The sequence below is a fragment of the Panicum virgatum genome, chromosome 3N (assembly GCF_016808335.1).
Source record: "Panicum virgatum strain AP13 chromosome 3N, P.virgatum_v5, whole genome shotgun sequence".
NCBI classification, from domain to species: domain Eukaryota; kingdom Viridiplantae; phylum Streptophyta; class Magnoliopsida; order Poales; family Poaceae; genus Panicum; species Panicum virgatum.
In genome coordinates, this window is record NC_053147.1 from 25,919,438 (window position 1) to 25,932,341 (window position 12,904).

General features: G+C 53.9%; 1 protein-coding gene across 1 annotated transcript; it reads left to right on the forward strand.

The window, feature by feature from the left end:
• Nucleotides 1-3,233: 3,233 nt before the first annotated feature.
• On the forward strand, nt 3,234-6,605 carry LOC120665364 (probable serine/threonine-protein kinase At1g01540). Its single transcript, XM_039944926.1, has 7 exons — nt 3,234-4,157; nt 4,259-4,363; nt 4,503-4,625; nt 4,724-4,894; nt 4,998-5,127; nt 5,225-5,434; nt 6,073-6,605. The coding sequence occupies exons 1-7, from the start codon at nt 3,484-3,486 to the stop codon at nt 6,223-6,225; spliced, it is 1,566 nt and encodes a 521-aa protein (XP_039800860.1). The 5' UTR covers nt 3,234-3,483; the 3' UTR covers nt 6,226-6,605.
• Nucleotides 6,606-12,904: the final 6,299 nt, after the last annotated feature.

Genomic DNA, 12,904 nt, shown 5'->3' on the forward strand with positions numbered 1-12,904 from the left:
GCTGTGAACAAGTTGCTATGAGCTGTGCGAAATGTCTGTAGTGCCCCTGTCTACTTCAAACGCTGAATATATGTAAAATAATTGTAAAATAATATAGTATTCAACCATTGACGCAATAAAAATAGTAATTTAAAAAATAAAAATGTCAATAAATCATGGTAAAGTGATATGGTCCACATAAATAAAATAAAACATAAATGGTTCATCTAGGAATTTTGGTCCTTGTTTTCGAAACTTGACATGACTGCAATTGATTCCTTTCTCACGATTGTTGCATCTCTAAAATTAAATAATTGAAATTAGCAAGGCACACTTCAACAAAGAATAGAAAAAATATATTTATAGTGAAAGAATAGTTCTTACAGCTAGGTGTTCATCCCACCATTCCTTCGAGCACACAATAGTTTGTTTCGCATCATCCCATCCAAGACCAGTGGCACAATTCTTGAACTACATAAATGTTGAATATTCTTTTTTCATAGCATCTAACTTGTTCTTCAATTGTTTTTTTTTCAATTGTCACCAGATTTTTGTGCAAACTTGGAAACAACATTCTTCCAATCGGTCGTAGTGAAAAGTTCCATCGGTCTATTCCCAACTTATATCTCTTCTTTGCAAGCATCAAACAAATGCCTCACAAAACGATCACTCCAATCTGCCTTGTCACCCATTCTTGAACCAAATAAAATTGTGTTCAATCAATTTGCAGGACGATACTATCAAATTTCATTGACAAGATGATACTACCAATCCAGGATCTACCAATTTCATGAATACCACAATGAAAGGACTGGAGTGGGATGTGAGATTCGAACCTCAACTGCGTCTAGCTGCTGAAATCGGGCGTCTGGCGTGCAGCAAAGTGAAGATGTATGTAAGCTATAAAATTCATACGAATACATGAGCAGATATACATGAGCAAACTATTCGAACAGGGACTCACGGGTCACGGCATGCAGGGACCGGAGGGGCAGGGTGGGGCCGGCGTGCAGGGACCGAAGGGGCGGGGCGAGGCCGCCCCGGCGACGAATGGCCGGCCGGAAGGGGCGCAACGAGCCAAGGGGCGGCGGCGCCCCAACCCTTGGTAGAGCAGCGCCTCCAGGAGAGTGGCCGGAGTGGCGGGGCTGGTCCAATCTGCCGGAGAACGGCCGGCCAGAGGGCGGCGGCGGCCGGAGGGTGGTGGCGCGCTAGGGGCGGCGGCACGCCAACCCTAGGAGCGGCGCTGATGGCGCATGGTCTGGAGGCTCGATGGGAGGAGGTGGGAAGCGATGGGAGAAAAAAAGAATTGAACTGTTTTTTTCATTAAACAGTGGCAGGTGTGTAATTTTTACCCCAAAAGTCAGTAAAAACAGGGGTAGAGGGTGCTTTTGGATTTGTACTACATCAAAACTGCTTTGGAATAAAAGCACCTAGAGTTTTTGACCCTTTTGGTCGGCTGCTGGCTTTTACAAAAGCAAAAATAGGTTGAGAAGCTTAACCAAACACACCCTGAGACCGTCGGCCTCTCCTCTGACCGCAGCCACCACAGCTCGAGCAAGATAAATTGGATGCATGCCCACCTGCAACGGTTCGAAGGGTTCTTCTGCGACGCTTCTCTTGTACGTGCGGTTCCAAATATTTACCAGCATGACGCCACACTTTTTGTGCCACCGGTCCCCCATCCTACATTCACATTCCTACCTCATTCTAGGTTTTGGAGGGAGGAATCCAAATCATTGAGTGAAAAACTCGTTCCAAAAAAAAAGTCACGGGCCAGTAGTCATCACTCATCAGTACTGCAAAGGGAAGGTGAACAACGAGCTCCTTTGGTGGTGACATCCGCCGTGGAAACTTTTTAGCAAATCCACCGGGCCATTTTGCCCTGCCGAGGACAAAACTCCGAACAGCCCAGCAGGCATCGCAGCGCGTCCGGAGATTCCCTGCAACGGCTTTTGGACGAGAGCTGCGGAGGCCCTGGTGTCCGGGGTCTCGCTAATTTACGGTCAACCGTACAGGAGGCTCCCGTACAGTCGATTTTTTTCTATTTTTAATTTTTTTTGTCGTTTTCCGTTTTTAAAATTTTTTCTAAGAGAAATTTTGGAGAGAGAAATTTTTTTGACGAGAAAAAAAATTAGAAACAAAAATTTGAGAGACAAAAATTGAGAAATTTTGGAAAAAAATTTGCATTCAGAATAGAAAAAAATGGTAAAAAAATTTGCATCCGAAAACAAAAAATGCTTAGAATAAAAAAATTGCATCAAAAGGAAAAAAAGTTTGGGTAAAAAATTTGGTCGGTAAAAAAAATTTGATAAAAAAAACCTACCTCCCCCGCCGACGCCGCCGGCCCGCGGCACCGCCTCCCCGTCGGCGGCCCGCCGCACAACCTAGGGAGGCGGATCCGCCGGCGGGCGAGCAAGCAGCGGCCCAGGGAGCGCGGGATCTAGTGCGGCGGCGGTGAGCGAGCGCGTGGCGGCCCAGGGGAGGCGGGATCCCGCGGCGGCGGGCGACGGGGGAGAACGAGACGGCCGAGGGAGGTGGATCCAGCGACGCCGCCGATGGGGGAGCCCGCGGCGGCCCAGGGAGGGGGAGGAGCCGGCTCAGCGAGGGAAGGGAAGCGCGGCTTGAGGAAGGGGTGGCGGCGGCCGCCATGGATCTGGTCTAGCGGAAGGAAGGGGAAGGGAAGGGGCGCGGGGGAAGGGGATGGGAGGGGCGCGGGGGAAGGGGTGGGAGAGGCGCGGTCGCCATGGGGAGCGGAGCTCCCACGGCCGGAAGCCGAGATCCAGGAGAAAATGGTGAGGGAGAATGGGGAAAGGGGAAGGAGGCGGAAGGCTGCGGGGACGAGAAGGAAATGGAAATCGACCGTGAGTTGCTGAGTTTACAGTCACCGTACACTCAGCATTGCGTGGTGTCCGTCCGATGAGCCGACCGACGGTCCAGATCGAGTTGGACGGACCGATGCGAACAAGATCAGCGAGCTTTCACCTACCTGCACGGCTGCACCGCTGCGCGCCCATGGTGGTTAATCCGAGCTTTAATTGTCTCAAGATCCTCGGTTCTGACTTCTGCGCGTTGCTTAATTTTACTCCACACTCTTATTTAACCCGAGATCCGCCTGTCAGACGGGCCCACACGCGCAGAAACGGACAACCTTCCGCGCACAGCGCAACTCCCCGGGCCCCACAGATAACCACTTGGCTGAGCGTGAAGCCCGGAGCTGGGAGCTCAACTCCCCTGTGCCATCTCGTGCTCTCCCTGCTCTACTCACTGCTCGCTCACTCTTCCCACCATACTCGCTAGTGACCAGACCAGTGAGCTAGTGACTGTACCATGCAGCTCTAGCTTAGCTAGCGAGTCTGGTGGTGGCAGTGGGTTGGTAGGAGTGGCAGCCCCAAGTGTGTGGCCGGGCTACGGGCAGCAGCAGCAGCAGCAGCGCGCGCGGGGACGCCCGAGCAGGCTGCGACGGCGAGCAGGAGGAGCCAGCTGCCCCGCCGGGCGCCACCGGCAATGTCGCCGCCTCCCTCGCCGCTGCTGCGCGACCAACTGTCGCGCCGGACGGCGGTGCTGGGGCTGCGCCTGTGGGTGCTCCTCGGCATCGCGGTCGGGGCCGCCTTCCTGCTGCTCCTCGCGCTCATCTCCCTCCACCTGGCCGCGGCGCGCCGGAGGCGGCCCAGGAAGGGCGTCGCGCGCGTGCCCGCGCCCACGCACGCGCCGGCGGGGGCGCCGCTGTCCCCGTCCACCATCCCGCCCGTGTCCAAGGAGATCCAGGAGGTGGCCGTCCACGTCGGCTCGCTCCGCCACTACCTCGAGATGGGCCACGCGTTCCTCAAGGACGGCGGCGCCGCGCAGCACCACGGCGACGGCGACGGGGACTCCGTGGGGCCCGCCACCGCGCACGGGTCGCAGCGCGTGCACATCGAGGCCAGCAAGGGCCGCCGCATGGTCGCGTGCGCCGACGGGGAGGTCGGCCCCGTGGCGTCCGACGTGTCGGCGGCGGCCGCGTGCGGCCCCGAGGTGTCGCACCTCGGGTGGGGGCACTGGTACACGCTCCGGGAGCTGGAGGAGGCCACCGCCGCCTTCGCGCCCGAGCACGTCGTCGGCGAGGGCGGCTACGGCATCGTCTACCGCGGCGTCCTCGCCGACGGCTACCAAGTCGCCGTCAAGAACCTCCTCAACAACAGGCATGAGCTTGAGCCGCATCTTTTTCTCGTTCGATCGGTGCGCGTTCTTGGCGAGCGCAACTTTTTTGATCCGCTCGTCGTTGCTCGCTCGCCGCACGCAGGGGGCAAGCCGAGAGGGAGTTCCGGGTGGAGGTGGAGGCGATCGGCCGCGTCCGGCACAAGAATCTTGTCCGGCTGTTGGGCTACTGCGCCGAGGGCGCGCACCGGTACAGTACAGAACCCCCTCGCGCATTGATGACGCGCGCTCCCAGCCTTCCTCACTCTCGCCGCGCCAGTTGCATTGCTTCTTGTGGTAACTTGCCCGTGCACGTCGTACCAACCAACCACTGTTGCTTGTGATCTCAGGATACTCGTCTACGAGTACGTCGACAATGGCAACCTCGAGCAGTGGCTGCACGGCGACGTCGGGCCCGTGAGCCCGCTCACCTGGGACATCCGGATGAGCATCGTGCTCGGCATGGCGAAAGGGTGCCTGAACTTCCCGATGCTTTCTTTTCCGTTCAGCTGCTCGTGCACCTCTCCGAATTGGCGATGTGTGCACCTCTGAGATTGGGTGTAAAATTCAGGATCACGTACTTGCACGAGGGGCTGGAGCCGAAGGTGGTGCACAGGGACATCAAGTCGAGCAACATTCTGCTGGACAGGAGGTGGAACCCCAAGGTCTCGGACTTCGGCCTCGCCAAGCTCCTGGGTTCGGACAGCAACTACGTCACCACCAGGGTGATGGGAACTTTTGGGTGAGCCGGTCTTCAGGTTCCTGAATCTTATGGATCTGCTTCCATCTGGTGAACTAACTGTTGTATGGTGTGAATTCTGAAACTGTTCCTGTTTGTGGGGCAGTTATGTGGCGCCAGAGTACGCGAGCACCGGCATGCTGACCGAGATGAGCGACGTGTACAGCTTCGGGATCCTCATCATGGAGATCATCTCCGGCCGAAGCCCGGTCGACTACGCGAGGCCCGCCGGAGAGGTTAGGGACGCGCCTGCGGCTCAACCAGGCAACGAAAACATTCTACGCTCTGCACAATTCGCCTAAACCTCAGCTGCTGCATTCATCATCGTTTCAGGTTAACCTCGTGGAGTGGCTCAAGAACAAGGTGACCAACAGGGACTACGAAGCGATCCTGGACCCGAAGCTGCCGGAGAAGCCGTCCTCCAAGGCGCTGAAGAAGGCCCTCCTGGTGGCGCTGAGGTGCGTGGATCCCGACTCGCAGAAACGGCCCAAGATGGGGCATGTAATCCACATGCTCGAGGTCGACGACTTCCCGTATCGAGAGGTGAGCCCTGCCGCTGTGCCAGTTGCTTCCTTTTGCATCTCTCAGAGGTCAATCGTGCCACTCATTCGCTCGCAAGAACATACTTATGTCCATATTGAAATCGATCCAAAGTTACATTTGCTGAATCCCCCGCCATTGCCGGTGGGCGGAATAAACTAGTGCGACGGACGATTAACCTGTCCTGCATGAATACTTGCCGATATCAAAATGGTGGTGCCCTCTGCAACTGGGTTTTGATTGATTAAACTAGCGAGCCCTCTGCAACTGGGTTTTGATTAAAATAGCACGCTGCTGGCTCTGATTACCAGCTCTGTATCTGACCCTGGACCGAGCGTTAAATACTGTCCTGACAAACAGTGCCTGAGCTGCCCGTTGGGATGTTTTTAAATCTGTCACCAAGGAAAACTATTCAATGACAAAACTATCAATTCGTATCACCGTTTCGGCCGTGTTGTATTGTTTTACTGACTCGGATGCTAGAGAAGAATCTTGTTGATATAACGCAAAACTATTCGATGAGCAGAATGGTAAAACTAACAATTGCTGAACGGTCGAACTGAAGTTTCAGAGGCCCCCTGTTTTCATTTCCCCTCGTTCTGACTTCTGAGCTCTGCATATTTGTGCGCATCTGCCTGCAGGATCGCCGGAGTCTACGGCCGGGCAACGGCAGCCCCCTGGAGAGGGCGAGGACGCCGGGGAGGCCGGCGGTGGCGGGGTCCTGCGACAGCAGCTGCTACGAGGGCAACGCGACCACCGCCAGCACGCCGTCCAGGCTAGTCCAGGACATGTAAAGCCAGCTCTGCCACGCACGCGTCCGCCGGGCTCCTGATCGACCTCTGCTTCTGCCTGCCGCCGGCCGCACGGGGATGCTGCGGGTCTGTTCTGTCGGTGCCGTTTTGATCTGCTTCTCCCTCCCTCTGCCTCGTCGTCGGCGCATAATTTTTTTTTTCCTTTCCCGGAGGCATGGCTGCCTCCCTTCCCTAGGTTTTGAACTCATCTACCGTGATTGACCTAGATTTGCCGGGTGTTGCCGAACTGTCTGTATAGTGAAGCGCTCTCATCTCAGGCCGCGAGTCCGGCTGTTCGTTCGTTGATTCATTCCCGTGATGAACTGATTGGTGTACAAAAGCGTGGGAACGAGTGACTCTCTGTGTCTTGGTTTGTCCTTGAAGCTTCGGTTCATGTGTAGAAGCATGTCTCCAGTAATTTTAGTACGGCTTGTCGTTTGTTGCCAAGAAAATCTGAGCGAAATTTCATTGTTTGCTTGCAAAACACACTGCATTTGGCAGAAGTAGTAGGGTTACTCTCTTTTTTTTTGTTTTGTTGGGTACTCCCTCCGTCCCAAAATAAATGCAATTATGGAGTCAAACACCTAAACCAATGTTAGGTGCAAATTACCAAATTGCTTCTTGTCTTTTGTAAGAAAAGTCTAGACAATGGCTCGTCTTTTGAACGAGAAGTTTCCGAAGACTCTTGTTTTTTGTGGTTGCTAAGTCAAAATTGTATTCCTTGTGAAATAAATTTTAAATCATAGAATTGTATTTATTTTGAGACAGATGGAGTGAGGCGGAGTGGTAGGGTTTGACCCCCTAAAAATAACATCATGATCGCCCCCCAAAAATAATTTCATTAGCCACGAGAAAGTGGCCAAGTTGGGCCCGCTTGTTTCCACCACGTCGGGCTCAAGGCCATAAGTGTCAGAGCAGATCAAAACACGCGCTGACAGCCGAGCATCCATTCCGAACCGTGAAGTTGTGGAGCCTTTTCGATGGATCTTAGGGCGGAGGGGGACAAGAAGCGCCTTTCTACCCTTCGTCGCACTCACTCAGCAGTCAGCAACAATCCAGCTCCGTACTGTGATCCAGACTGTACGCAGTAGAGATGCAGCAGCGGCCGCACTCCCCTGCCACTCTGACCTCCAAAAGAGGCAGCTGGTGCGCTGTCTCCGGCACTCAGACTCTCAGAGCCATCAAAGCCAGGCTCTCAAGTCAGCCACACCCGCCCCCGCACCCGGCCATCCAACTATCCAAGAGTTGGGCAGTTTGCGGTTACCTGAACTAAGTTGGGCAGTTTGCGGTTACCTGAACTATCTGCCGCCCATTTGCTGCACCAGCCTGCTAGACAATTCAGTAAGGGCGCGTTTAGTTCCCAAAAATTTTCACCCAAAAATTTTCACCTCCCCTTTAAACACATGTATGAAGCACTAAATGTAATTAAATAACAAAACTAATTACACAGTTTGAATGTACATGACGAGACGAATCTTTTAAGCCTAATTAGTGCATGATTAGCCATAAGTGCTACAGTAACCCACATGTGCTAATGACGCAGTCAAAGGCCTCAAAAGATTCGTCTCGTGGTTTCCAAGTGAGTTCTGAAATTAGTTTTTTAATTAGTGTCCGAAAAGTCCTCCCGACATCCGGTCAAAGTGCTGATTTGACCTCCAAAAATTTTTGCCGGGGAAACTAAACGCGCCCTAATTCCTCGCTCAGCTGCATTGCGTGCGCCGGTACTCTTTTGATCATGTTTTGCAGGAACAGATTTGTCCCGTCAGGCTGCACACGGTAGAATCGACTCATCAACTGACGAAACAAGTTGATGCCCTTTCGGTCTTGGCGTTTAGTTTTTTTTGTGAAAATTTTTGAGTGTCACGTCAATATTTAACTAGATGTTGGGAGGGCTTTTCGAACACTAATTAAAAAACTAATTTCAAAACTCACTTGGAAACCGCGAGACGAATCTTTTGAGGCATTTGACCGCATCATTAGCACATGTGAGTTACTGTAGCACTTATGGCTGATCATGCATTAATTAGACTCAAAAGATTCGTCTCGTCGTGTACATCTAAATTGTGTAATTAGTTTTGTTATTTAATTATATTTAGTGCTTCATACCTGCGTTCAAAGGGGAGGTGAAAATTTTTGGGTGAAATTTTTTGGGAACTAAACAGGGCCTTAGATTGTTACTATTTCTTTCTGATGCTCGAGGCAGATGCCGCGTGTCGTACTACTCTCTTCTTTTGAAAAATGGAGCCTGACTCATTGAACAAGTTGATTTTGCGGTAAACGGTACTCCTGGAGTACATCATTAAGCGACCGCTGCGGTTTTTGATCGAAAACAAAAACCCACAGCAGTCTCTTATGCTGCAAAAGAGATGTCAAGTGATCCTACTCCTCAATTTCGATCATTGCTAGTCGCAGCGACATATGCATCCCTGCACCTGTACATAATTTCCGGAGCAACAAGCACAAGCAGCGCACAGCGCAACCTCGAGAAGGAACTCAAATGTCCCGCTCATTCACCGCCGCGGCAGCCTTCGTCCGCGCTCTGCCGTCCGGCGCCGGAGGGAGTCGGCGGCGTCGCCTTCGTCCCCACTGAGGCGGGGATTTCCTTCATGGCTCCATCCACCTCTACGAGAAGACGCTTGTGTTTGGTCCGTAACTGTCGCGACGGCCTACTAACCTGGATTTTCGCTCTGCGTCGACGTGGTGTTGCTTGTTTTTTCTATTTTTGAGGGGGACCTGTTGCTTTTTTTTTTTAGAAAGGGTTGGATTTTATTTATACAGAACTCTTACAACCAAGCCCCCTGACCAGGTATCCCTGAAAGAATAGGAAATTACACATAAATTCAGTAAAGGAGCATCCGGTGCCCGTCGCCGTCGCCGACCATCGCTGCCATCGCCTGATTCTCCTCCATCTCCGCAATGAAGAAGATCCAGAATGAAGCTTCCGGCCGATTCCCGAATCGACGAAGAGTCTTCAAATTTTGAGCCCATCAGTAGCACATCGTGCTGTTGAAACGATGAACGTCCCGGGCAAACCTCAACTTCACCGGGAACAGACGTCAATCGCATCACCAGCGAGTTCCGGCCAACAAGCAACAATCCCACAAAGGGGATACAAGAACACCGGCCCACATATAGGAGCTGGTGGAGCTTTAACCTCCAAAGAAAAACTCCTTGGAGGGACACAAATCCGATGAACATTCCACCGGTAAAAGCATCGAGCCTTCTCCAGACAACAGCCAAGTTGAAGGGCACGGATTGAGCATCACCATTGACACGAGGGCAACATACGACCCAAGAAGGCACACAGAAGATTCTAGCATCGACGCAAGAGAAGCCAGCGATAAAAAAATCGCCGAAGCCAAACCTCCTGCAGGAGATACTGTCGCTGTACACCACTCGCCAACAGAAGAGCACTGGAACCTGCCCCCCAACGACGTAGCCGACGCCAGAAAAGCTCGGAAGAAGAACAAACCTCACTCTGTCGCCGACACATGAGCTGAAGAAGGACGCGCTGTCACCATGGCCAAAGCCACTCACGGCCCAACCATCCAAACCCAGACCGGAGACGAAGCAAAGGAACAAAAGCTTCACCGCACCGTCGACGCAGTAGGCGCCGCCGCCGGGGAAGAAACTGGACTCACCATGCGGGGAAACCGCCATGTGAGTGATTATTAGAACCTAGAAAGCTAAACTACTCTAGGCCTACACTGTACAGCATCCTACCGGAGATCTGGCTTCCCCACCCCCTCCGGCGCCGACAGGGCAGCCAGAGGGGAAGGTGAAGCGCCCCGACCCCAAAGATCGAGGCTAAACCATGTATTAATAACCGAAGCAAGTCTCCGGTACAATACATGTTACATCAAGTGGAGTCCAGAGTCATACCGAGCTTTATTCAACCCGTACGCGTGGAGTAAAGTGACAACACAAAGCTACCGCAAACAACCACAGGGTAATGAGTAGCATAACGACATGCAAGACTAGCTCTTCGTCCATCACGGCTCCACTCGATCAGCTTGGGTGCGGGCACGATCTACTCACAATCTTCAGGCACAAAGTCAAGATCCTCTGGAAAAAAAATAATCAACAAGGGTTGAGTACGAAAGTACTCAGCAAGTCCCACCTCACCCTTACGGGGAGGGAGTTACAGATTAATATGCAAAGGTCCATTAATCAACCAGAATAAATAACAAATATAGTATTAAAGGTAACCCAAACAGTCATCCATCTCAGGGGCTAGGTGGCTCAACTAGTTGAGATGTCCACACCATAACCTGTCCAAACCGAGGACACTGACCATTCGAATGGATTGTACACTCTGCAGAGGTTGTACGCTTTACCCACACGCACTTCACCGTCCAGAGACGGCTCCGTCATAGCCGACATCAAGCCGTGGCTCAACCCCGACTAGTCGCCCACAAACCCCCGGGTCTGGACCAATCCAGGTCTCACCCCAAAACATATCCACCTCGGACGACTACCAGGTTAGCCAGTGGGATTAGACTAAGTTTTGCCCATACAAACTCATGTGGTCGTACTGAAGGTAGGTTAGGTGAGATGGCACCACAACACTCGGTCCTTAAGGCTCATCAGGGCAGCCAACAACCATAACCAACCAAACACGAGATGTCACCACGACAGAGCTCGGTCGCAAGTCTACCACCACGGTAGCGCATGCTCCAACACATTCCACACTGCCCTGGTCTCATTCACATTCCAGTTTCATCAATTAACAAGGTCTGATAATATGCCAGTCTGACAGTAAATCGTTATGCAACATGGCTTCAGTCAATGGTTTCTCTCAATCACTCAGTGTATCGTCATATGCAATCCCTAAGTCTAGCAAATTTTATATTTAACCTTACTTGGGATCAATCATAGTCAACGCAAGGGACCGATGAGACTTGCCTTCGCTTTCGTACGCGTCGGCGTCGGCGGTCTCCTGGTCTCCCGACTCCTCTGGTTTCTCCTCTGGAACCGGTTCTACTTCGTCATATGCGGCGGAAACAGCACAACCGACGAACAACATAAGCAAGCATAAACATAAAATAAAATGAGCTCGAATTGGAAACAATTTAAGATACGAGGATAGAAATAATATTTTTGGGAGATTTTCTAATGGCATGGCCAAAATTATGTTATGAAGGGTGTGGTAAAGTTTCAGGTCGATCGGAGGTTGTTTGGCGCATGAAATGATAGGTTACGGAGAGGCTTAGGGGTTAACCAAGGAGTCATGGACCTGTTTGCAATTAGTGAAAGAACCTGATTGGAATTCTGGGGAATGTTCGGGTTATTCTAGAAAAGGTAGGGGTTTATTTATAAATACATTTATATGGTGGAGGGTTTATTTGTGAATAGGAATTTAGCCAGGGTTTCTTATGCAAAAAGGTTTATAAAGGGGTGAGGGCTTTTAAATAAAATGGGAGAAGGAGAGGGGCCTAAGGGCAAAACCACCCTTCTTCCTCCTCCCTCCCGTGGTCAAAACAGAGGAGGGGGAAGGGGGCGACGGCGGCGCCCTGCGCCGGCGAGCCAGGGCGCGGCGGCGGCCGGGAGGAAAGGGGAAAGAGAGAGGGGAACGAGGGGGTTCGACTCACCCTCTTACCTCGGGCTGGGGTGGAGCAGAGAGGTCAGGCCACGAGGACTGGCGGCGGCGCTAGGCGGCTCTGGCAGCGCTGGGCTGGGCGGCTCTGCGGGTTATGGTAGTGGTTGCGGTTCTCGGAGGCGAGGCAGGGCCTCTTTATAGCCGAGGGAAGGCGGTGGAGCAGCGGGGCGCCGGTGGTGGCCGGCCGGCGGCCATTAATGGCGCTCAGGGCGTTGCGGAGCGGCGTGACGCGCGATTCGCGGCTGACCAGGGCGAAGTGACGGCTCGGGCAGGCGCGACGAGTACTGCAGGCGTGCTGTTCGGGCACAAGGAGGTGGCAGCGGCGGTGGCGTGCTTGCGCGGCGAGCTTGCTCCGCGTGGCGGAGCCGGGCGCAAGCGGCGAGGCGCGGCGCTGCCGGCGAGCGCGTGCAAGTGCGTGCGTTGGTGCTGGCCAGGGAGCAGGCCAGGGCAGCGACGAGCGGCGCGGCGGGCGGTGCAGCCACACGGTGCGCGTGGACGTGCGCGCGTGGAGCGCGTGGGCACGGGTGTGTGTGCGCGCGGCGCAGGCTCGGGGGTGTGCGCACGGGCGAGCGGCTGCGGTGTGCGCGGCTCGGCGCGTCAGGGTGCGGCGAGCGCGAGCCGAGGGAGGCTGCGGCGTCGCATGCGCGGGGGCAGGCGGCTGGGCTGGGCAGGCGGCCGCAGCGTGGCGCGGCGTCGCGGTTCGGTGCGCCGAGCGCCGCGCACGCACGGGCAGGCCAGAGGCGGCGCGGCGAGCGGGCCACTCTGCAGCACGCGGGAGAGGAGAGGGGGAGCCGGGCCGGGCTGTGCGTGCGAGGCAGAGCAGGAGGAGGGAGAAGGAGAGTGAGGGAGAGAGAAGGAAAATGGGAAAAAGAAGGATTAAAAGAAGAAAAAGAAAAAGAGGAAGAGAGAGAGCTGGCGGGGAATCCGGCGGCGATCGCGACGGGCGGTCGCGCGTGGGCAACCGGCAGCCGCGCGACGCGGGATGGGACGGCGGCGAGGAAAAAGAGGGAGGGTACGGTCGGCGGAAAAGATGGGACAACAATTGAAATCGGACATCAGGACGGCGGAAACTCTGGGAGGGTA